The sequence below is a fragment of the Danio rerio genome, chromosome 6 (assembly GCF_052040795.2).
Source record: "Danio rerio strain M-AB ecotype USA chromosome 6, GRCz13ab, whole genome shotgun sequence".
Classification (NCBI taxonomy): domain Eukaryota; kingdom Metazoa; phylum Chordata; class Actinopteri; order Cypriniformes; family Danionidae; genus Danio; species Danio rerio.
Window position 1 is genome coordinate 26,670,845 of NC_141026.1, and position 26,766 is coordinate 26,697,610.

Sequence of the window (26,766 nt, forward strand, 5' to 3'; positions counted from 1 at the left end):
CATGTCACCCCTGCATATATCAATTAAGAAAAATGTATATAAACATTTAAAAATCTACTTAGTAATCTAACTTTTTTGTTTCATGAGATGGGTTCAGGAAGTGCCTCTGTCCTGCTGCGCTTCAGCAAAATTTAACATCACAAGCAAAATGACCACCTTGTTTCATATAACATGTATCGACCAATCAGTGCCGTTGTCAAGGCAGAATTTCAAGCGCATCCAGTCATTTTTAACATAGACATGATGAATAGTTTAAAGAAATTTAAATTATATTATTATTATTTAAATATTATTTCAAAGTTTTTAAAACTTTAAGTTTTGATGCCAAAACTTGGTGTTTTAAGTAAAGTCAAGTCAGGCTATTTTAATTAATATCTTTAGTAATGACAATGGCGGGGTTTACAGTGTAGATATCATTAAGACTAATAATGATACTAACTTTAAATACTTTACTAGTCATCTTGGCCTCAGGTTTTTTTTTTTTTTTTAAGAAATGTAGAGAATTTAGCTGTTTTCAAACCAACCACTTAATGTAAAATAAGCTTCTTCTGGAATTTGATACATGCTGGTTTAACATCACACTGATGTTAAAGTTTATGACTTTTTCTAGCGTCATGCAGTATTACCTCCCACTACCGATCTAATCTTTCATCCATCCTTCTCTCCCCCTCTCTTCACCTACATGTTTTTCCTCAATGGCATTCTGTGAAGCCATATTTCATCCACAGACAGATGAACTGAACTCCCTCTGTTCCCTGTGAACGAGTGCATTGGCTTCCTGTATTAGTGGCCTCAGGCTGGACCGGGAGTGAGTTACAGTAGGATAAGCAGCGCAGGTCTAGCGATTACAGATAAAAACACAAGCAGGGAGAATATTGTGTTCATTAAAAAGTGCTTCATGTAGCTTCGCAGAGCCTGGGAATTTCATAGAGCAGGAAAAAGGCTGAAGGTTTTGGAGGATCGGCCATAATCCCCTATTCTATATGAGAACAAAGATTTGTTTCCTTATGGTTTATGTAGATAGAGTTCACCATGCTGAATCTGTGACTTCTCTGAGCCACATCCGACTCTGTTCCCATTTACTGTCATGAGAGCTGACTTACGGCGGTTTAGTTTTAATTAAAAACATTTTCTTTATTGCTTTGCCTGGACATGATCAGGTTTCAAGTTACGTAACACAATTCAGCATGGTCGGAACAGTGTTTTTGTTCAAGGTGTGTCTGAAAGTACTGATGATGTATTTAATGTTCACATGAAATTGCCCTTGCAAACCATTTTAAATCTACAATGTGACGTATCTGCACTGTAAAAAATGCTGGGTTTTCACACAATTTTAGCCATGTTGTCCCAAGACAAATCAATTAAAGCCTTGCTCACACTGTGAGATTTCAGCCGCGATTTTGTCATCTAAGACAAATTTGGGAAATCCTAAAATTCCTGAAATCCTATGCTAAACATTGTCATCCTCTAGATAATGATCATCAAATCGCGCTGCTCTTCTGAAGTAATACATAACTTGGTCTTGATGTTGAATCTCATCCAGAAAAGACAGCGACTCTTTGTTCACGTGTCTGTCGACGTTTGAGTAGTTTCTGTCATGTGATGTGTGTTTGACAGGACGGACTGTACCTCGCATTCATTTCACACAGATTACAAAACCAGAAAAGTTTTGTTTTTAGGTGCACTTAGTTAATTTTAAGGCAAGGCAAGACAAACTTTATTTATAGAGCACAATTTTACACAACCGTAGTTGATCCAAAGTGCTTTACAATAAAATAAACTAGACAATAAAACTAAAAATAACTGGTATTAAAATACAATGAAATATATTTAAAAGTAATACTAAAATATGAATAATAAAAAATAACATGCATGCATCAGTCAAAGGCAAGAGAGTAAAAATATGTCTTTAAGTTAGATTTAAAAGCATCCAAAGAAGGAGAGATTCTGATGTTCAGTGGGAGACTGTTCCAGAGCCTTGGGGCCGCAACACTGAAAGCTCGATCACCCTTTGACTTGCAGCGAGACCGAGGGACAGACAAAAGAAACTGGTCATGGGATCTTAAGAGTCTACAAGCTGTATATGGCCTAATAAGCTCGCTGACATAGGCCGGGGCAGAATTGTGCAAAGCTTTATAAGTGAAAAGAAAAAGCACAGATTTCAAGCTTTATTTGGATATACTACTTATGTGTGTGAAGCAAATATTCGCTGAGACTTCTCTGTGTTTGCTGACCACAAACTTATTGTAAAAGCACACGTCTGGTCCGAGTTCTTGCCGGAAAAAACATCAGTCTAGAGCAATCGATGACTGGCTCCTGTGCTTGTAGGCAGGGCTTCATTCACCATATTGACCATTAGAACAAACATTTTCCCATTCAATCCTATACGAGTGACATGTCTTGTGAGGTTTTGCCGCAGACTAAAAGGACAGCGGTGATGTGCATCAGGCAAAGCACAAGTTGTGAGCAAATACCGCAAAAAGATATTTACTTATACTTACAGAACAATGAATATGATGCAGCACATAAACCATCAGCACTGTGAAAAACAACTGGCACAGACACAAAAAGCTATCAAAAGGCCAAACAAACCACATTGACCGGTGTATTTGCAGCTCTATTTGCTCCGGCGAATACTACCGAGATAACACAGTGCATCAGTGTTTTCATAGTAAACGTGTTTAGATGTTTTTTAGACTGAAATAAGAACCTGGTATTAGATTTTTTTTTTCCTTTTTACCCTCCCTTCAAATTAGTTTAAGCATCTTTTAAAAATGTGTTTATCATTATTGAATATTTAAAAATGTCTCTTATGTTTCTTAAAAATGATCTCTTCTTATGTGTATCACAATGATACTATTGCTAATTAATATATACTATTAATTGTAATTTAGCTGTACAGTCTAAGTTTTTATTTATTTATATTAAATAAGATTCTTTAGTTTATAGTAATCTTTTTTATTTGGAATTAGTTTAAAAATTATAATTTAGTTATGTCAGAAAATAATTATATTGTAAAAAAACTGCAGCATTTAAAAATAAAGGGCTTAAATTTGTCTCAAATAATTTTGTAAAAAAAAAAAACGTAACAAAATTGTATTGTGGGATTAGTATTGTGAATTGTATTGCATTGTGAGTCGAGTGAATTGTTACATCCTTTTTCAACATGCAATTAGGTTGTCTTAAAAACAGCTTAAGAATTGTGTTGTTTCAGCTTATTTTAAATAATTTGTTTTACAAGCACCAAAAACCTTTTTTTTGTGTGTGTGTGAAACTGAATATTTTAAAAGATAGATTAGTAGTACTGTTGGATGGGATATATTGAGAGTAGAGGTTGAAAAATATGGCCACATTTTTTAGAGGCTTAGTATTACATAGTTATTACATAGTTGCTTCATAGTAATAACATGATTAAATAATACAAGCTGACTGGTAACATCTACAAGTGCACATATTTATTCATTATAAGCCCAATAACATTCATTTACAATTCATAGAGTCAGCTTTTCACACAAAGGAAGAATGAGAATCAAAAACATAGTAGTTTTGTGTATGCTGAGTTAAATGATTTATTTGCTTCTCTTCTAAAATGTTGTATCAGATTTGGTTTTTCTGGCAAGGAGGGATTGACATCACTTCCTGTGCCCAACTGCAAGACCTTGGCCTATTACCAAAAGTGTCAAGGAACCAAGTGTTATTCTTGGAACTTTCTAGCATCATTTTAAGTGGGCACTTTAGAAGTAATCTGAGTACCCTGGATGCCAAAAACGTCCTTGTTTTGAATTTCTTCAAGAGCATTTCCTGCCTCTTCATGTGACCTTCTTACTTTTTGCCGAGTTTCGCTCACTCTCTAAATTCAATAAAGTCTCTGATAAACTACTTCTGCTGGTCTTTTTGAATCAATTACCATGCTCAAACGCTGCTTTGAGTATCTGCGGTTTGAGATAACCCTCTGTTATTTTACCCTGAAGATTTAATCTCTGTGAAAGCAGAAATAATTCTCAGAAGATCCTCGGACATAAAAGCAAACTGTGGCGTATTAGAAGTGAAGTGAGAGGAAAGTGCCAGAATCACTTTCCACAGTCTCTGCTGTCTGCTAAAGCAATACTTCATCTGATAAAGAACATTAAAAAAAATTAATTTACTCACCCTCATATCATTCCAATAAACCTCAAAAACACAGCTACAATTGATCGAAGGTTTGTAAAGCTGCAAAAGTAATGCGAAAAAAAAGTGATGCGAAAGTAAATTACCATGCTTAATCTTGCTACTCTGCTCTGTTTTAACAGTACTGCACCAACTTTGCATATTGAGTAGTCTGAAATTACTGTAGCTATTTAAACTCCCTTGCTTATTGAAGTGTGAATCTGTATATAGTTTGTAGGGGGCTAATGATATTGATCTTAAAATAGGTTGCAAAAAAATTCAAAATATTTAAACCTGCTTTTAATCTAGCCAAAATAAAACAAATGAGACCTTCTCCAGAAGAAAAAACATTATCGGAAATACTGTGAAAAATCCCTTGCTCTGTTAAACATCATTTGGAAAAAAAAAAAAAAGAAAAAAATTTAAATTTAGAATAAGTAAATAAATACAATACACAGGAGGGCGAATAACGTTGACTTCAACTAATGATCATATTGAATAATCGTAATTACAATTATGACCAAAATAATCATGATTATCATTTTTCCCATAACCGAGCAGCAACTGTCTGGTTTGTTAAGGTTGTTTTACTGTGTTTACATAGATATGGCCGTGGTGTAAACTCTCTGTACAGTTACGATCTTATTGACACATTGTAATGTTATATAATGTTATATGGCTTCAGTGATTTTCTAAAGATAAATAACATCAAAAATTTTAAAATAACTGGAATAACTATACAGCAGTTGTGATCGTTGATCTCATACAGTATAAAGCAAGAGATCAGGATGACATGATGCTGTGTGCAGGTGTTGTAGTGCTGTCCCAATTCTTACGGGTAAATTTTGAATCCCTTCCCCTTTACACTCTGTTTCAAGGGCCAAAGGGAAGGGGTATAAAAGAAAGAAATGGGATTGGGCCTTAATGGCTTTTTTTTTTAGCTTTTGCTTTTTTGAAGTTTGAAATCTTAGTTCACAATAATTGTGATTGAATTAAACAGAAACACTTTTAAATTTCATAAAAGAAAGTAAGGTCAGGTTTAGAACAACATGATAAAAGTGAATTATGAAACAGCTTTTGTTTTTATGTAAACTATTTCTTTAAAGCTCTTGTAAGAAATGTTTTTGAGCCATATCTTGTGGCTCTTTTCACATCTTTCACTTTCTCCCACACTTTCTGTGGTGTACAGTATGTAAGCTCACACACGTGGTCCCACGTAAAGCACCGCAAAGTCACGTGTCAACGCCTCCATGAGCTCAGTGGGGAGGCACACACACATGTGCTTATGTGGACGCACACTTTTACACTCTAACTGTTGTACACACTCTAATCATTTCTATTTTTCCGCTGTATTTTCTCATTGTCTCTCTCTCTCTCTCTCTCTCTGTCTCTCTCTCTCTCTTCTGTTCTCGGTTTTACCCACAACCTGCCATTTAGGTCATTTAATTGGTAACTGTGTCAGTGGACACTGTTTGTGTTTCCCCAGCTTAGAGTTTGTGGCAGGATATGTGTGTGAGCGTGGTTTCTTGATACCGAGGTGCAAATGCAATATTTTTGCAAGTAAGCAAGATAATGATGATGGTGGAGATAGAAGTGAGTTTACTGTAAATGGCCTGGAGCTGTGCGTGCTGTCAGCAATGTGTGGCTTAGACCCATTTACAGACGCAGTGTGGGTTTGTCATTCAGCATCAATGAAACAGGTGCATGTGGGCGACAGTAACACATTTATCTTTGCAAAGCAGCGCAGGATTTGGTTGATTGTCACGGTTATGTTTTTGCAGCACGGTATGTGTTTATATTACACTTTTGAAATTTGCGAAAAGTGCATGTTGTTTTCATCTTAATTCATCTCAGTTTTGGCTCATTTTTATTGAATATGAGCAAAAACAAATACTGTAAGAGCTGACCTCAGCTTTAAATCATTTTGTTCTGTTAAGGCTGTTGATGCTTTTTGTAAGGCGACCTTGAGTGTCTAGAAATGCACCATTTTCAAATAAAAAAAATTATATAAGTAAAAAATTTATATATTATTAAAAAAATAAATAAATAAATAATAATAATAATAATTATTATTATTATTAAAATATGTTTTTGCATATCTTAATTGTTATTAAATAAAAATTAAATAAAACCGTTTCATTTTATGGGGCGTCACGGTAGCGCAATGGGTAGCCCAATTGCCTCACAGCAAAAAGGTCACTGGTTTGAGCCCCGGCTGGATCAGTTGCCATTTTTCTGTGGAGTTTGCATGTTCTCCCAGTGTTCACATGAATTTTCTCAAGGTGCTCGGTTTCCCCCACAAGTCCAAAAACATGTGGTATAGGTGAATTGGATAGGCTAAATTGTCCGTATAGTGTCTGTGTGTGGATGAGTTTTTTATGGATGTTTCCCAGTGATGGGTTGCAGCTGGAAGGGCATCCGCTGCATAAAACATATGCTGGTTAAGTTGGCGGTTCAGGCAACGCGGTGGCGCAGTAGGCAGTGCTGTCGCCTCACAGCAAGAAGGTCACTGGTAGAGATAGTAAAAAATCACAAACTTTTATACATTTTCATGCAAATTATGATTATGGGGGGTGGGGGGTGCTTGGTTTCTTACTTAGTACTATATTATCAATTCAAAGCATGTTTACCATAATAATGAAGCTTATTAAACTTAATGCAAGCTAATACATTTTTATGTTTGCTTATTTATGTCCATATATGGGTTTTGCAACTGATTGTCAAGGCCATTTAAAACAAGCTGCAATATCTCGCTCTTCTAAGGGAAGCCAATACAGAGGAAACTCAAACTGAAATTCATCGACTCGCCTTTGGGGGCTGGCTCCAGTAACTGCAGATGTTCACTGACAGCAGTGCTAAATTGGCCAATTTTACAGCTGATTAAAACATGTTTACAGCCTGGTGTAAAAAAATGTTTCAGTGCATATAGCTAATATTACCCTTCATGATGACTGTGAGGGGGTGAATTTTTTTTACAACTCATCCGTTTCATTTTTATTAAGTTTTATTAAGTCTGCATAATTAAGGGCATTTCCACTTAAGTGACAGCTAGGTCTCGCTGGTCGCCGTCACGTCACCTTAGCTGATTCCAGCTGATTAGCCACTGAGCTCAGCATATACATCATATTTTTGTTTTTTTTATAAGGCTTTACACAGTCAATTGCTTTTTGGAATTATTTTCTACAATTATCAGATAATATGGCATGCTGTGTGCACTTAACTGTGCTCACAAACTGTTCAAGTTGTCTCTATTTCCCAGGTGAATGCAATTCTTACATACTTATATACCATATCTATAAATGTATTTGTTTTACTTAAGATATTTTATCATTTTTCTTTAGAACTTGAATGCACTCTAGAATCTGACAGATTGATTAGCTGTAGGCTATAACAATCATCTGAAATGTGGTCATACAGTTTTATGCCTGGTTTTCATAAATAGCCTTGCATTTACTAACAGACTAGATTTGTATTTGGAAGTATTTCACGTTTTCCTACTGTAGAAAAACGTCATAAGAACAATGCTTAGTGGCTCAATGTATTACAACAGTGTTTTTAAAAGACTAAAGACTTTATTGATATAGAACACAACCAAGCACAAGTGGTCAGAACACAAACGAGTCACAGGTAATGAAGTATTGAGCATTTCTCCCAAGACAAAATGCTAGCAGGCTTCTGTAGCTCCATTGACACTCCGCCTCTTTTGCTTTGTTTGGTCACCCCTGGTCGCTGCGATGATGTGCAAACAAAACGGTGATGATTGACCGCACCTACATATAGCTTTTCTTTCGCTCTTCAGAAGCCTGTGGGTGATGTCACGAATACTACGTCCATATCTTTCACAGTTTATGTTTAAAAATAAGGTAAAAAAGCATAGTTGAGACAGTAATTGCATTTTTAAAACACTTTAAAAACACAGTTCCCTTAAAAATGACAATGTACTCACTATTTACTCACTCTTAAGTGGTTCCAAACTTTTACATGTTTATTTTTTATGTTAAATACAAAATAAGACATTTTGAAGAAAGCTGGTAACCATTGATATTGGTAGTAGGAAAAACAAAAAACTATGGAAGTCAATGGTTTCCGGTTTCTAGCATTTTGCTAAATATCATCTTTTGTTTTCATAATTTTTTTCAACAGGGTTGTGACTATGATTTTAAGACCTTCAATTAGGTTTAATAAAGGTCATCCACAGTTTTACCAAAACCTACCTCAGCGATAAGTTTTGCAAATACTCTAAATTTATGTTTTCTATATGGTCTCTATTATAATTTACAATTTCTGTTTTGAACACAGACTAGGCATCGCTGATGTGCAAATGTAGGTAGACATATGTTAATGCATTCATATGTTCCAAATGACCTGTTTTATATATATATTTTTTTCACAAAATGGTCTTTTTGGAGTCTTGCATTCTCAAAAGTGCAGTATTTCTCTTTATAGCGCATTGAATTAATTCCATTTACTTATTTAACACTTTGGGCTCAGACATTTTCCCAACAGAGGTTACACAAGTCACCAGATCCTTTATACATGTGAAGAAGAAACTTCTGGATGAACTGAGGATTAAAGTGCAGAGCTGCTAAAATGCAACATCAGAAGTCAGATCAGAGGTGTATCTGAAGTGTTGGGTTTTGAAGCAGAGCTCTTCAAGGTGCTAGACAGCCAAGCTGTTTTCCCAAGCGTTCAGGCCTGCTGAACTGAACAACGGTGTATCTTATTGCTGTATTTCTGTGGGCGTCCAGCCTGGAGCTAGCAGACAGCCACAAACCCTAACAGCTGCCGGATAGGACCAGTTTGTCCTCAGCCTGCTGAAAGAGGGAGCACAGACATACTGACAAAAGCATAAAAACATGTGGAGATATGTAGAACAGTGCTTCTCAACCAGGGGGAGTGGAAAGACTTCAGTTTGGCTTTCTTAAACCAATAAAACTGAAATCATGACCAGATTTTAAGGGGGACGAGATGGACCATTCATAGGAAAATACGTTGAAGAAATTGTAAAACTTAAAATGGCGCTTTTAACAAAAGATGTCCTTCCTTTTATCAGAGAAATCAGATTTTTTATAGTGTTACAGTTAGCATATTAGCAGTTAGCGTGTTTTTAGCTAAAATAAGTCCGATTTGATTGATGATTTGTTTTTTACTGCACTTAATTATTTGTGGGAAACATTAAATCGATTGAACAAAATTATATCAAACGTTCTCCACCACTATGGGTGTTTCAATAACTATTTAAATGAACTATGGTGTGATTGCTTTGTTAATGTACTTCATTTTAATAAATGTGAATTTTACACGTACTGTTTTTGGTTGTTTAGATGTTTTTGATTAGTTCTGGGTAAATAATTAAGTCGATCTCCATCAATGTTTGTTGAGAATCCAACATAGACCAAAGATCTTATGTCACAAGATAAATCTCAAAATGCTCAAGCATACCTGGTTAATTCTTGTCATGTCTGTGTGTGTGATGTGTTTTCTACTTAATTTTTCGGTCCCACTTTATATTAAGTGGCCTTAACTGTTACACACTTACTGTATGTACTTACACAGGAATAAGTAGTTTGTTACAATGTTAATAATGTGTAAATACATGTATTTACTGTGTACTTAAGCTTGATTGAATTCCTGTATTTCATTTCATCTGTAATTAACTTCTGTAATTACATTTGTAAATACACTGTTAACCATCCCTTAAACCTTAACCCATACTTAAACCTACCCCTAACACCAAACCTGTCCATAACCCAACCTAACTCAAGAGCACCACAAGTGTTCTCAAATACAATATGAACACAGTGTACATTGTATTTATATTTTTGATGCAAGTACATAGTAGTTAAAGACACTTAATATAAAGTGGGACCAATTTTTCAACATGGAATTTTGGTAACTTGAAAAAACAAAAGAGTTAGTCGTGAAACTGAAATCTTTTGAAATATTGTTACTTTTGATAAATTATATTTGTCAGTTTTTTAATAAAAGTATAAAATTCTTTTGTGGCTCTAAGGACTGCCAAATTGATGTAATAATAGGAGTGATGGAAACATAATTCCCCAAAATTGGCAAATATTTTTTGTTGATGACACAAAACTCTGCCAGGCAGCGTCTATTGTCTTCTAGATCTTTTGAGGACATTTTGTTTGGTCCATTCAGAAGAATGTAATGAAATACTTTTATAGAACATGTGCTTGTCTTGTGTTGGACTAAGTGGATCATTTTGTGTCCCAAAGCTCAGCAGGAAACTATGGATGATGCATATTTCACTCACCAGTAGATTTGTTCTTAAAAAATAAAATTGTGCAGTATGTTTTATAGTCCTCAAAAATCTATTGTTTTTCCAGGTAATTTGACAGAATAATCTTACCTCATCAATTTGGAATAAAGCTCTCCCTCAGTAGACCCATTTTTAAAATAACATGTTGACCTAAAATGATGAATCAAAAGCATTCTGGGTCTCTTTCTTTTTCTTTTTTTTTAGTATGTCACATGGGTGATAGCATTATGAGAATGGGTATGGGAATGCACTTTTGTTTATGGCCCCTGAATTCAATTCCCTTTTTGTTGAGAATCAAACAACAAATGCTCAACTTCCCTTTATTATTCTCCAAATCATCTGTATTTTCTTCCCCAAAGCACTTTGTCTTTTCCCTAAGCAGTTAAATAAAGAAACAACATGGCTGCTCAATAAGAGCTGTAATCTTTTGGCCGTCTTCCAGACTCTGGCTGGCTGGTGCTTGTTATTCCTCTGTTCTCTCTGTGAAGGAAAAAGTGAGTTTGAGTGATCTCAGACATTGGTTAGGGATGGAGGCGTGATGCCGTCGGTTAAACAGGCAACAAACACCGTTCCGCTGGGAGGAAGAGGAGGCAGTGGAGGAGGATGGAGTACTGAAGTCACACAAGTGACTGTTAACCTCTTTATCTGGGATTTTAAAACCTTTCATTCTTGATCTGCGTGTTCTCCAAAAATGGCTGTTCCTATTAAAGCACATCAAAGTGCAGTTTCCTTGCACAGCCAATTGACGTCAAGGGTTATCTGAGCCCGATGGAGCTTGGAGAAAGGAAAAAAAAAACAACATAAATTCAGAGGTCATACAAGCCTAGAATGCAGGTTTTTTAGTTGTCAACAATTACAATTTTGATTTAAATGTTTTAGAATATACATGTTTTGAAAAAATAAAGTATTTTATTCTTGCCAAGGCTGCACTCATGTGATTAAAGTACAATAACACAGGTATATATAAATATAAATATAAATATATATATATATATATATATATATATATATATATATATATATATATATATATATATATATATATATATATATATATATATATATATATATATATATATATATATATATATATTTATATTTATATATACCTGTGTTATTGTACTATACACAGGTATATATAAATATAAATATAAATATATATATATATATATATATATATATATATATATATATATATATATATATATATATATATATATATATATATATATATATATATATATATATATACACACACACAAACACACACATACACAAACACACACACATACACACACACACACACACACACACATTAGCAATTTATGATTTGCTGGAAGTAGCCAACAGAAGACGGGTACACTGTGTATGGTCAGCAACAATACACAAATAGGTTGTGGCATTGACAGAATGCTCAATTGGTACTAATGGGCCCAAAGTGTGCCTAGAACATATCCCCCACACCATAACACCACCACAGGATGATACAAAGCAGCATGGATCCATGCTTTCATATTGTTGACGTCAAATTCTTTGCCTACCATCCAAATGTTTCAGCAGAAATCGAGACTCATCAGAGCAGGCAACGTTTTTCCAATCTTCTATAGTCCAGCTTTGGTGAGCCTGTGCAAATTGTAGCCTCAGTTTCCTGTTCATAGCTGACAGGAGTGGCACCCAGTGTAGTCTTCTTCTGCTGTAGCCCATCCGCCACAAGGTTTGATGTGTTGTGCCTTCAGAGCTGCTCTTTTGGTTATTTGAGTTACTGTTGCCTTTCATTAAGCTCAAACCAGTCTGGCCATTCTCCTCTGACCTCTGGTATCAACAAGGCATTTGTGCCCATAACTGCCGCTCACTGGATATTTTATCTTTTTTGGACCATTCTGTGTAAACCCTAGAGATGGTTGTGCGTGAAAATCCCAATAGATCATCAGTTTCTGAAATACTCAGACCAGCCCGTCTGGCACCAACAACCATGCCACGTTCAAAGAAACCTAAATCACCTTTTATCACCATTCTGATGATTGGTTTGAACTGCAGCAGATCGTCATGATCATGCCAACATGCCTAAATGCATTGAGTTGCTGCCATGTGATTGGTTGATTAGAAACTTGCGTTAACAAGCAGTTTGAAAGGTGTACTTATTAAGGTGGCCGCCAAGTGTATATATTTTATATATATTTCCTAATGTATTCCTCTGGCAATCCTCAATTTTCAGCTGTCTTTACTCCAGGCTTTGGGTCACATGTTCCTTCAGTGAGCATTCCTAACTCACATTGTTACTCTTATGGTGAATAATTATTCAGTGCAAGTTAATCCACTAAAAATAGGTTTGTTTTGGTAATCTTCAATAAACGCCCATAAATAAAATTACCATTTGCTTCTGCGTTTGGAGTGGTGGGTCCTTCTGTTGGCATCAACTTGAGGGCTTCCATAGCAACTGTATATTAATATTCTTAACCACACCCCTCTTACCATTAGTTTGCTTAGAGGGAATTATTCACAAAAGAAAGAGCCACCCTCTGCTCTATATTCAGTTTCATTTGGTAGTAACTATTAACATACTGAATAAAAGTTTTAGCAGCTTCTGGTTCATGTGGACTTTAACAGATTTGTAAACAGTTGTGCAGTATTACAAACAAACAAACAAACTACAAAAAAAAAATAATAAAAAAAAATAATTAATTAAATAAAATATATAAAACTAATAGTTTGTTAAAAAATAAATAAGAAAAACAAACAAGTCAAGTTAATTAAATTAATTAATTATTTTTAGATTAAAATGAATTGAGGAGTTAAACATAAATAACAATAACAACAACAACGCATTTGTTTTTGATTTAATTATGTTATTATGTATCTATTATCATCCTGTTACTAACCAATATGACTGTATTTTGTGGAAAACTTTCTCATTTTCTTTTCTTGCATTGAATTAGAACTACCTTTTATATTTTTCAAAAGCACCTTTTGTGTTCTATTAAAAAAAGAAAGGTGACGCAGTGGTGCAGTAGGTAGTGCTGTTGCCTCACAGCAAGAAGGTCGCTGGGTCGCTGGTTCAATCGGCGTTTCTGTGTGGAGTTTGCATGTTCTCCCTGCATTCGCGTGGGTTTCCTCCGTGTGCTCTGGTTTCCCCCACGGTCCGAAAACATGCAGTACAGGTGAATTGGGTTGGCTAAATTGTCCGTAGTGTATGAGTGTGTGTGTGGATGTTTCCCAGAGATGGATTGCAACTGGAAGGGCATTCGCTGTGTAAAAATGTGCTGGATAAGTTGGCGGCTCATTCCGCTGTGGTGACCCCGGATTAATAAAGGGACTAAGCCAACAAGAAAATGAATGAATAAAGAAAGAAAGAAAGTAATGCATATTTGGAACAACATGAAGCTCAAACAATGGTGATTTTAGTTGAACAAATTGCCAAAATCATACCTTATGTAACTCTGTTTACCTGAATACACAAAAATGATTGTTGAAGAGAGAAATCTTTCTTTCTCTCTCTCTCTCTCTCTCTCTCTCTCTCTCTCTCTCTCTCTCTCTCTCTCTCTCCATGCTATAATAGTTTCCAAATGTTTTTCTGATCTTTATCAGGTAGTGGTTGTGCATTTGTTCATGCTGGAACTGAAATTTAAGTGGTGTGTGTGTGTGTGTGTGTGTGTGTTTCCCTGTGGACAGACAGAGAAAGCGAGACCTGCAGAGAGTTTAACCTCAGGCTCTCACACAGGAGATTTCATCCTCAGGAAAAGAGTTTGTGCGTTTAGATGTGTCACTCAGTCCTGCCTAGGAATGTGTGAGTGTTGAAGTTGCCATTGAGAAAACAAATAAAGAAATGTAGTTAGTCATCTCTGGTGTTGATTATACATTGAGGTTCAGCATTTGTGATAATGTCAGACACATTTACAGATTTTCTTCAGATGCCTCACTTTATATTATTCTTCCAAACCAGTTTGATTAAAGTCCCTTTTTTGGTATTTTGGGACAGATAAATGTGGCATGAGTCCCACATATAGGTACACGGTTAATCTATTTGAGTAACTGGTATCTGTGAGCACTTGATAAGTCATATGTAAGTAAGTAAATAGTAAATGTCTGTTTTTTTTTATTGTTGTTAAATAACAAGTTTACATGAATGTATTATGTAATGCTGGTTTTTAAATCCTATAGTTGTTAACAAATAAATAATAAAAACATCAGCTTTATTTAAGATTTAAATAATAATTAAAAAATCTTGATTGCAATGCTAAAGTTATATTTGAGCATACAAATATAAAGTTAGATTTGATTATGATACACTGACACAAAATTAACTGGAAATCTGCTTGATTTTAAGACTCCCTGGAGTACTTGGTGAGATTTTAACAGATTTGTGTGTGTTGAACATCAGTTAAAACTACATTAGCAGTTAGCTTTATTGTGGGGAAAAGTGGAAAATTTTGTCAGCTACTTTTATCTTTCAGGTTAAAAATCATTTTTGTAATGGGATCAAAATCACTGATGTAGCACCCATCTGCGAGTGGAGTGATGTCGGTTTTTCATTATTTTTCATAGCAGAGTTTTCATAACTTATGAGAAGATCCTGCTTCTTAATAATTCATGACAGCACATGCTTTCCGATGACAGACCCATATGAACAGACTTGCCAAGCTATGAGACTGCATCTGCGCATGACACGCAGTATTTAGCCATTCATGAAAGCTTGTATGTGTTTGTTTCCATGATCTACAGAGTTTGTTGCATGGCTTGTCAGGGCCACCAATACAGCCAATCTGTTTGCGTGCAGAAAGCATTTTTGTCGAGAGAGCGAGATTTGGAGAATGGCAGACTTTGTCTTTAGTCAGTTGAGTTTGTTACCATTCAGACACATCGCCTATATCCATGCTGCTGTGTTCGCACATGTTTAAAATCCTTCAGATTACCGGCAGGGCTAATGGTTGGAATAGATAGGGAAAGAGACCTGCTGCACTGGTATCCACGTTGTCTGCCTTCAGACCCGGGAATTTAGGAGGAGAGAAGTCGTTGGTGTCACAGCATTAAGCTATTACTGTTTATTTCTTTGCATTTTAACTTGGTATACTATAATATCATGGGTCTCCTTACATTTTGTATTGGATTTTTTTTTATGTTGAGCTAGTGAGCCAACTGACAAAAGACCTTCTTTTTTCACCTGCTCTGCCGCCATGCCCACTCCTCCCTCTGCTCGCAGCACTCCACGCCCATCTCGGAGCATTTTTTTGGTAGATTAGAGGTAGATTTGAACTGAAAGATAGGGGTTTCAAACAATAAATGGTTAATGATGTATGCAAATAACCAACCAGAATGTGGAACTTTTTAGTCATCGCAGATTTATTTGTTTCAGTATGAAATTAGCTGAAACTTGTTCTAGTGCTCTGCTTAAATTACAGTTTTAATATTACTCATATTGTGCAAATGGAAGAGTGCAAATTACTCATATTGTACAAATTTGGAAATTTCAGTGTTTCTTGCTATTTGTTTGTTTAATTTACTGACAGTTTCTAAATGGGACCATGTTTTTTTTTTTTAAAGTTGAAAATATATACAGTTGAAGTCAGAATTATTAGCCCCCTTTGATATTTTATTTCTTTTTTTTAATATATCCCAAATGTTGTTTAACAGAGGAAGGGAATTTTCACAGTATGTCTGACAATATTTAATCTTCTGAAGATAGTCTTATTTTTTATTTCGACTAGAATAAACGCAGTTTAAAAAAAAAAAAAAACATTTTAAGGTCAAAATTATTAGCTCCTTTAAGCTACTTTTTTCCCGATATTCTGCAGAACAAACCATCTTTATACAATAACTTGCCTAATTACCCTAACCTGCCTAGTTAACCTAATTAACCTAGTTAAGCCTTTAAATGTCGCTTTAGGCTGTATAGACGTGTCTTGTAAAATATCTAATAAAATATCATTTACTGTCATCATGGCAAAGATAAAATGAATCAATTATTAGAAATGGGTTATTAAAATTATTATGTTTAGAAATGTGTTAAAATAATAATTCTGACTTCAACTGTATATATATATATATATATATATATATATATATATATATATATATATATATATATATATATATATATATATATATATATATACACATATATGTATTTATATATATATATATATATATATATATATATATATATATATACATATATGTATTTATATATATATATATATATATATATATATATATATATACATATATGTATTTATATATATATATATATATATATATATATATATATATATATATATATATATATATATATATATATATATATATATATATATATATATATTACACAGTATCTTTTTTTTTTTTTGTCTTGGAGACTCATTGGAGACACAGCAGCTTTACTGTCTGAGTCTGCTCATCTGCTCAGGTTGTCCTGAGCTTTAGCGGCTGATGGGTAAATGTAATCATCCCATGCTCCTTTGCTTTCTCTTGGCAGGAGAGACATAAGCATAGCTGTAGGGACCTCTGTCTGCACCATCAGATTCAGCACACACACACTCATGGCTCCTTCATCTGCTAGATTCAGCTGCTGATTAGTTCAGAGCTCGAGAGAAACATTCTTCATTCATCCTCCCTTGTGATCTCACTGCTGTTTGGCATGTCTGTGTTTAAAGTTGACCTTCAGCCGGAAGGTGCACCTCTTATTAAACCACAACCTAAACATAAATGTAGATTTAACGACCTGCGGTGAATCCAACCAGACAGGTCTTGTGACCGTTTGAGTCGGAGCTGCAAACCTTGAACCTGTTGGCCATCATTTCTATGTAGGTGTCAAGAGGGTCGTGTTTAACATTCATCACCTGAGACGGAAGAGCATCATTAGGGGCTGTTATCTTCACACAGTGCTTGTGTTTTTCTCCTCATTATTCCATGATCTCTTTCTCTGTTGTGTTTCAAGGTCATGGCTCTGAGCGTGTGCTTGTTCTGATTCCACGGCGCAAACACATCTCTTTTTTTTTAACAGCGCCGCTGACCTCCTCGAATGTGGGCCAATTAAAGGAGTCTCTGACATAGGAAAGCACTAATGTGTGAAGGCTTTTTTTTTCTTCGGAAAGTGATTAAGAGAATAAATCTGCCCATTTAGGGAGAGAGAGAGAGAAGATTATAGAGACAGTAGAGGCTATTAGAGAGGACAGATGGGTGGAAGGAGCCTGGGTAATGAGCAGAAAGTATATTATAGACTAAAGTACAGTATTCTCTGCTAGGCAGCATACTTTCTGCTCATTAACAAGGCTACAGTATAATAATTAAAATATTCCAATGCCATTATATATACACTGTAAAAAAAATCTGTATTTTTACGGTTTATTTCTGGTCGCTGGGGTGCAGAAAAAAAAAAAAAAAAAAAAACGTTAAATAACTGTCATTAAATTACAGAAATTTACTGTAAAATAACAGACATTAAATTACAGAAATTTCCTTAAATTAAAATTTCTGGTAAATTTCTGTTATTTAACCTCTGTTATTTTACAGTAAATTTCTGTAAGCACCCCAGCTGCCTGCAATAAACCGTAAAATTACAAATTGTTTTTACAGTGTACTTAAATGAAAAAAGAAGTTAATGCCGTAATTCAATAAAAAATAATGCGTTAAAATGATCAATTATTAATTTTTAACTTGTTGTTATGTATAAATACATGCTCTAAACAAATCGAGAGAACCAATGATTCAATGACTTTATTCATGAATTAAAATTTGTTGTTTGTTTGAATGAATCAAATGAGTGAATGACACTGTGACTCATTACACGCATTTAGTGATGTTATTAAAGTTTTTATTTACATTAAAATTAAAAATTGCAGCGATTGTATCGAAAAACAAAACGAAAATATAACAAACTTCTAACAATATTTAATGTAATTTCTAATAAGTATTTTTATTTTTTTAGTATTTGCTTGGACAGAACTGTGTGTAGGTGTGGGTTAGGGCTAGGGTTAGCGATATAAACACAACAAGTCTCTTTTAAAAAAATCCCTGATGTCAGAATAGGATTCAATCCCAGGTTTTTTTTTTTTTTAGCCCACCACATCATGACATTAGAGTGTGATTTTTCCTGCCCATCGAAATAATTGACTGGTTTGATTAATATCTTTATTTAGTAATGTGTAAAAACAAAACAGGATTTGCAAAAAAAAACTGGGAATAAAAGATCTGTTCCAACTCTCTGTGATCAGCTGCACCTCAAGAATGAGTTTTAAACATGTTTGTAACTAAGAAAAGACTGTGAAACTGCTATATAATTCATAGCCGCAGTATTTACCACACCGCCAAAGTGTCAGTAAATGTTTGTGTGTGTGTGTGTGTGTGTGTACTGCAAACTTTGTAACTGTCTTTGTGTGTGACATACTTTTAGAAAGGCTTGAATAGACTCTACCACAAATACATAAAATAAACTTTTTAAAATAAAAGTTTTGACTAATGAGCTGGATTTCTGCTTCATCCATGTCTCTGTCTGTTACTTTCACTGACTGCTGTTTATCTGATGTGACACATGAGAAGCAGAGATGCATGTGGAAATGGTGGACAGTGAGAAGCAGCTCATTTGCTTTTAAAGACACAGCCTACAAAATCAGCTACACTTAGCTTAGAGATCAACATCGGCAATTTCTGCATTTTATAATGTGTACGTGTAAACAGCTTTGATTTTCAATTGCACAGAGTTCTTGCAATGTGTTTTTATTAACTGTTTTGCACAAAAGTCATATGGGATGCTTTGCTCTTTTTTTTAACATGTGGCACACATTTGAAAACACTTCAGAGTTGTACGTAAAAGCCTGTATACATTCCAGTGATAAAATGTAAACACAATGTTTTCAGAATAATGTGGCAGAAATGTGTGTTCATTTAGGATGTTCACGCTATGTTTTTTTAATTTGCAGGTCCATTGTCTCGAAGCCCTTGTGAACTTTTGCCAGTTGGTGTGGGTCACCCAGTTCAGGCAATGTTAAAGAGTTTTACCGCCCTATCAGGCTGCGCTAGCAGAGGAACTACCAGCCACCCTCAGGAGGTGCACATCATCAACCTACGAAAAGGCAGTGCACAAGGAGCCAGAGAGAAAACGGCAGAGGTGAGAATCTTGCATTACTAGTACTTCAAAGGGCTATTATGTATTCAATGACCAGTTTCAGTCATGTCTGGCACTGGTTTACACTGTATGTTTTCAAAGAAAACTTTACATAGCATTCACAAATCATCATCCTGAAAATGCAATCTTTTTTTTGTAATATTGCCTATAAATTTAAATGAGTTACTACAGCCCCTGAAGGTGCATACCTCACTTTGTCCTGCAAACAGGAGAGCAAAGTTTTTTCACTGCTGTTATAATGTTGTTTTTGAAAATTTGAAAGACTTGTCTGAAGTAAAGTTATGTTTTTGCTATCAGCACAGTATTTTTTGTTAGCCGAAAGTTGCTAGGCAACAGATAAATACAAGTAGTGGACACTGCAAAGCATGTGGTCACTTAGACCATTCCAGGGTGGTCCATTCCAATAATGAAAATTCTTATGTGTTTCCTAATTTTAATAGTATAACAATGTTAGAATAAAGTAAACAAACTTTTAGGACAAGTCAGGGTTTTAAAGGTGCTATATCTAAGTTTTTGATTTTTCTAAAGCAGGGGTGTCAAACTCATTTTAGCTCAGGGGCCACATGGAGGAAAATCTATTCCCAAGCAGGCCAGACCAGTAAAATCATGGTATAAATAACTTATAAACAACACCTTCAGATTGTTTTCTTTATTTTAATATAATCAACATAAAACATAAAGCTGGAGCGTGAGGACAACACAATCTCATAGATATTTGTAACTTTTTGATTTAGCTGCTAATTCATATGGATTAACACAATCTCATTTGTACAATTTAGTATGATTTGCTTGTCCACCAATGATAGTTGGGTTTAGGGATGTGGGTGCCACACCTCTTTTTTATATCAGACATTTTTGTATGACTGAACTTGTACAAATTAGCTAATGCTGATTCAGGATTCTTTATCGCAGGGTTCTCAACCTTTTCACTTTGGGCCCACTTCTTTCTCTGATAAATTTTTGTTGGCCCACCTGAAAAAATATCTTTTCTATATATATATATATATATATATATATATATATATATATATATATATATATATATATATATATATATATATATATATATATATATATATATATATATATATATATATATATATATATATATATATAGTCACTTAGTTGTGACTATGCAGATAAAATTCCACATAAGGTGTTTATTAATTAGCAAATAAATAACATGAACATTAGGTGAGCAGGCATTCAGAAGCACAGGATATGCACTCACTCATGAAATTGTAAGGTTTATAATCTAATAAATACATATTAAACCTTTCTAACATGATTAAATGTACATGCTGAATCACTATGTGTTAGTTTTGAGTCACAGTTGCAAAGTTCAATTTCAAACGGTTTATTTTCAAGATCTGAGGTGAACCATCTGCTGCTGCTTTCAATAATGTGGCAATAAATGTCATGTAAAATGACATTCAAACTCACATTATTAGCATTTAACACTAAATGAAGTAACGAGGTTTACATGAAGTGATCAGTTTATCCAGTTGTTTACACCTGTGAGAAATAGAAATCGTTGCTAATATATCAATTTGAGGTGTTGGTTAGAACAAATACTCCTTTTTTTATGGAAAATAGTCCTTCTATCGTGTGCCGTTGCTTTTATTTAGAACACTGTTTAAATCAGCCTCGCTGTTGGTGTCGTTAATCTGGCAACCTGCGGTTGCCTTTGCTTTGATCCAGGAATGCAATACCTAGTTCAACCACTGGGTGTCAAATGTACATACTGCACCTTTAATGACAAAATATGAAAATGTTATATCAAAATGACTGTCACTTTAATTCTAGAGTTAAACAGTCCAGCAGTAATATTGTCCAATTAAAAGGATGTGGAGGACCCTGTGTGAGTGCTAGTGATGATAGTTTCATAGATGAGACATCAAGCCACTGAAACCTAAAAACCAAGAGTTGTTAAAATGACTTTTTGGCAAAGCTGTTTCTTGCAGGTTTAACTTGTATTGATGAAGCCCTTATGAATATTCTTTGATTTTGAAGTTGGCTGAGGTAAAGTGAGGTTAAGTTGTGAGTTCTCTTGCTAGTAGGTGGGGGTGTTGTAGAAACAGCGTGGGGTACGTCCACAGGGTTTGCGTATAAGTTGATGTTGTAATTGCTGGAAGGACCATTTGGCTGAGATCACCGCTGACTCGTGTTTACATTATAATTTCTGTAATTACAGCCTTTTCTCGAAGTGCAAACATATATATATATATAAAAAATTGGGGTTTACAAAAGAGCAAGATAAGTTTCTGATACAAACCTTTTCTGCCCAAGTTGTTCTTTTAGAAGTCTCATTAGCAACCAATGAGTATGGAAAGAAAATATGTTCTTGGAGAAAGATTGGCCATCAATATTTCAGCCTTCACATATCCCAAGAAAAACACCAATGGGCCTCAGGAAAGTTGGGATATGTTTTAAAGGCTGAGCCTAGAGTTTTGCAAGCGAAACGGGAGGAAGAAAGAAAGACAGAAAGAGCGAATATGGACGCAGTTGTATGGCACTATCAGCCACGCGGATCGAGAAAGGCTTTTCTCCCTCTGAACTTTGTGTGGCTTGGGCTCACAGCTCTATTGAAATACAATATCGGTCCCTGCCGACACAGACAATGATGGCTTTAAACCGCCTCGCTTTCACTGTCGTGTGTTTTTTGCATCAGGGAGCAAGTATCACTCAACTGGGTCGGTGCAGACAAAAGCTCGCTTCTTTCCTCCTGCCAGGGTTCAAAGACCCCTTGGATTTGAGTCCACGGCGCTCCATTAGACTGCCGCTCACATTTATACCCTGTACCGTGTGCCCTCATGCATTGTAATCAGCATCGCTGTGGACGGCTGTTGTTCCCTCCACCCTGACAGACAGGAAGCAGAAGAAAAGCACACTGGCCAAAGCACAGGAGCGGAGCCCTGTAAACATCCGTGCCAGAGAGATCAGATTGTTGTTGGTGGCTTCAGTATGTGAAACAAAAGCCTGAGGAATGCTATCTGACATATCTCAAAAGAGTAAGCTACATGGTGCTGGTGAGCAAGGAAAAGGGCTTCTTTTGTTTGCAAGCTGTCAATCGCAAAGTGTTTGATAAATGTTTTTATTGGCAAAATCCGTTCCATTCAGCAGCCGACTACATTTTATGTTCAGTTTGTGTCTTACATTAGAACTTCAGACATTTGCTACATATTCAATTGAGCACCAAATTCAATTTAATTTAATTTAATTTAATTTAATTTAATTTAATTTAATTTAATTTAATTTAATTTAATTTAATTTAATTTAATTTAATTTAATTTAATTTAATTATTATTAGCTATAAAGCTGTTATTGTATATTCAATGGCACAATACTGATGTTTACTGAAGTCTGGGGTTCTCTCCTTGCCTCGCGACCTGGCTTCAGAAAAGCAGTAGAAGATGAATGAACGAACAGTATTAATAAGTGAAGTTTATTTATAAACTAATTTCGAGATAGTCACATGCTTATGGTTGCTAGCGGCTGAACCCACATTATCCAATTCTCAATGCACCAATCAGATGACGCCTAAGCCACTGCAATTACCCAATGTATCATTGTTATCTTCATTTTAAAGAATACCCCCTTCCACCCCTACTCCTCCTCCTTTCTTAGATGGGTGACACGGTGGCCCAGTGCTTAGCACTGTTGCCTCACTGCAAGAATGTCACTGGTTCCAGACTTTACCAAACCAGCAGACGTTTATGTGAGGAGTTTGCATGGTTTCCTCCAGGCTTCCCGGTTTCCTCCCACCGATCAAAAACATGCAACCTAAGTTTACTGACTAATCCAAATTAACACCATAGTATTGCCCCAGTCTAGGTCTTTTTTTTTTTTAAAGCAACTACTATCTGCTCTTCAGCTACCATGACAGGGGAGTTCTCAAGATTTACCTGAGCTCAAACTCCCCTTACGCCGTGCAAACGATAGGGAGCCCCGGGCTCAAGGTTCTTATGAGCTCAGGGCTCTCTCCCGGAAAAGCATGCCAATCAATCATCAGCTCAGTGTGAACTCTTAAAATAAATAAGGGGTGTGTTTTTTTATGTATCCACTTAATGATTGTGTAGTTACAATTTGACCAAAGAATAAGAATATTTTGCACACTGAATACCAGGTACTTACAGTACACATAAAGTCTGCATCAATATTGTGATAGTCTGTAATATTCAGTAGTTAAGATATACTCTAGCTGGTCAACCCGCCCTATACCGTAAAACCAGCAAATCATTCCAGTCAAGCATTTAAGGATTTAAGACTTAAACATTTGCAGGCAATTGATCTAAACAGCAGGCTCTTTCATGGACAAACAGCAGCATGTCTGCTAGTATGACTCCTCACCATGAGTCACTGGTCATGCTATTGGATCTCGTCCTCTAAATCTGCTCTGTCAGGACTTTGCAGTGGCCTGAAACCATCTGCTGGAGATGTGTGAAAATCAACATGTCCCAACTAGTCATCAGGATTCCAGACTCCTACGACTGAAAGCGGACTGGAGCTCTGCGGATGATGAATGAGACATGTCATTTTCTGCTATGTTATATTGCCATTTGCCTTTTGCTTTAGTTGGCAAATAGCTAAAGAGCTCTATTCCCTATGATGCCGTTGTTGTGGGATTGTATCAGTATCTTGGTAACAGATTTGCCTTTTTTTGTGCTTTTCTCTTAAAACTGGCGAACAGTTGAATGTAGGCCAAGGCTGAGTTTACTCAGCACATTTTAGGGCCTTGTTGGAGTACAATATGTCTTGGTTCGTTTTCCTTATTCGGATTTATTGTGTTCATTTTTCTTCATTTTAGTGGAAAATGAAAGACTAGGATATGTATAACATGAATCGCACAAAGAAAAGCTCAGTGCTAAATACAAACTCAACAAAATAGCATGACAAATCTCAAGAATAAAGGTGCCACTGTGCGACTGTGGTCGTACCTTATCAAAATATGGGATTTTTGATCTTGCTACTAACATGTATGATTAAAGAATTAATGTGTGCTTTTAAAGGCAGACTATGCTAATTTTGCTGAATAATATTACAATCAGTAATATTACAATCAAAATAATACAATCAGTTTACGATTATTATTAGACATGCCACTTACTACTGTTGCAAGTGTTTTGGGACTTGGGTTGTGTCCAAAATTGATCACTTCTCAGACAAATATATGGACGTAGTACCCGTGACGTCACCCATAGGTTTCTGAACTCTTCAAAAAAAGCCACAAGTAGGCATGGCCAACCGTTGCCATTTTGTTCGCATGTCATCGCACCCATCGCAGCGAGGCAGAGAGTGAGCGGAGCTACAGACACCTGCTGGAATTTTGCTTGGACCTGGCTTAGACAAACATTACTTTGGGAAAACGCTTGCTCGAAAGGGTTATTTACCAAAGAAATCATCATTTATTTACCCTCCACATTTTCTCTTCCAATCTCTTTGAGTTTATTTCATCTGTTGAGCACAAAAGAAGATATTTTGAGAAATATTAGAAACCAGTTGCATTTTACTCCCATAGTACTTTTTTTCCATTATGGAAGTCAGTTTGGACAGGTTAATAACAATCTTATTTAACTCATAATGATTTAGAACTAGTTGAAGGATGATTAAATTTAAGATGATTAAATTTAAGAGTAAATTTGACATTTTTGGGTGAACTATCTTTGCATGTTCAAATGGAGGAAGTATTTTAACACCTTGACAACTGACAGTCTTTTTGCGTGCAAATAAGCAGATTTCAGCCTCCTTTTAAGCCTTATATGAGGTGAGTTTTGTCTACACACACAAGAAGATAAGACTGTTCCTCTTACCGCATTCCAAGCCGCAGATATTTCAAAAACCGGTCCAGATATTGTGCTCAGTGATGGGGAAGGAAGATTAAGGATTCACTGAACAAAAGAATCATGACAGCTGTTGATGTACACACATCCGCACTACGGATCTTTACTATCTAAGGGCACAAGGATCAGAATATAATCAAACACACACATTTGGAAAATATAGGACCAGGATACTAACACACAGGCACAGATTTTGATGCTTCTTTTGAGATGCCGCTATAATCTTTACTGCAAAAAACAAACAAACTGTGGTTTATTTCCCAATCTGTTCAAAATTATCTCTTCAATTTAATTTTAAGGTGTACATGATGTAAAAGAGCATAAATGTACTATTTTAGTAAGACCTGCTGTCAGAAATAAGGATTGCATATTATTAAACTTCATTTGTTTATTTATTGGATTGTCAGTGGCTAGTTTGACTTTTTCTTTGTTTGGATTACATTTGTTTTAATTCAGCACAATTTTTTTTCTATTTTTACTTTAGAAATTGATTAGACAATACATGTTGACTAATAACTGTTACTAGCTGTTAAAATTGTGTTGGAATAGGGACGGTTAAGAAGTTTAATAGAATTTTAAGCAGAATAAGTCAACAATATTTGCTTTTAAAGACTTAATAATAAGGCAAATGCTAGTAATACAAATGCTAATGATCTATTTTCCTTATGTAAACTGTTATCATAGCTGTAATTATTGAATGGCAGGACTGTACATTCATTTATTGTACTGTTTTACAATTTTATAGTTTGTACATTTTCTCTAAGGTTACTTGTAATATTTTAAATGATTTCTTTATTTTTCTGACAATATGATTATTAATTTAGGACATGACCTTTAAAAAAAGACTTTTTTTGGATTATGTGTAGTATATTTTTTACATTTTTTAAGAAGCTTATTTATTTCGGTTGTTATGCTATTAATGCTAGTTTTAACAATTGAGTTATGTTCCTTTGTCAAATAAACCATTAATTAAATATTTTGAATTTCATGTTTTATTAAATTTAATTAATTAAAATTAAATCAGTATTATAAAATGTGCGCATATCTAATCTTACCCACAAACAGTATTTATTTAAACTAAAGACATCTTAAATTGTCACTATGAACCAATTCTGCTTTCCAGATAGTTTATCTTGATTTAGGAATGATTATAGTGGATTTATTCATTTATTTATGTATTTATTTTTGACACACTGTAACCGTGTGTCCATAGTGCCCTTTGCGGTCGGCTGTTTCCTTAAAAAAAAAAAAAAAAAAACGACTTCAAGTTCTGGTCTCGAATTCTGCTTGTGTGGCTCGGAAACCAGTAAACAATAATGTCCCAAAGGGGAAGTGTAGGGTCATTGGTATGGCGAAATTCTCAGAAGACTCTCATTTATTTA

General features: G+C 35.1%; 1 protein-coding gene across 1 annotated transcript in view; it reads left to right on the top strand.

The window, feature by feature from the left end:
- tgfbr3 (transforming growth factor, beta receptor III) overlaps positions 1 to 26,766 on the top strand; it is a 208,422-nt gene that overhangs the window by 50,541 nt on the left and 131,115 nt on the right. The window contains 1 exon segment of the mRNA NM_001311172.2: positions 19,339 to 19,526. Within this exon segment, the coding sequence (NP_001298101.2) occupies positions 19,339 to 19,526 (188 nt within the window).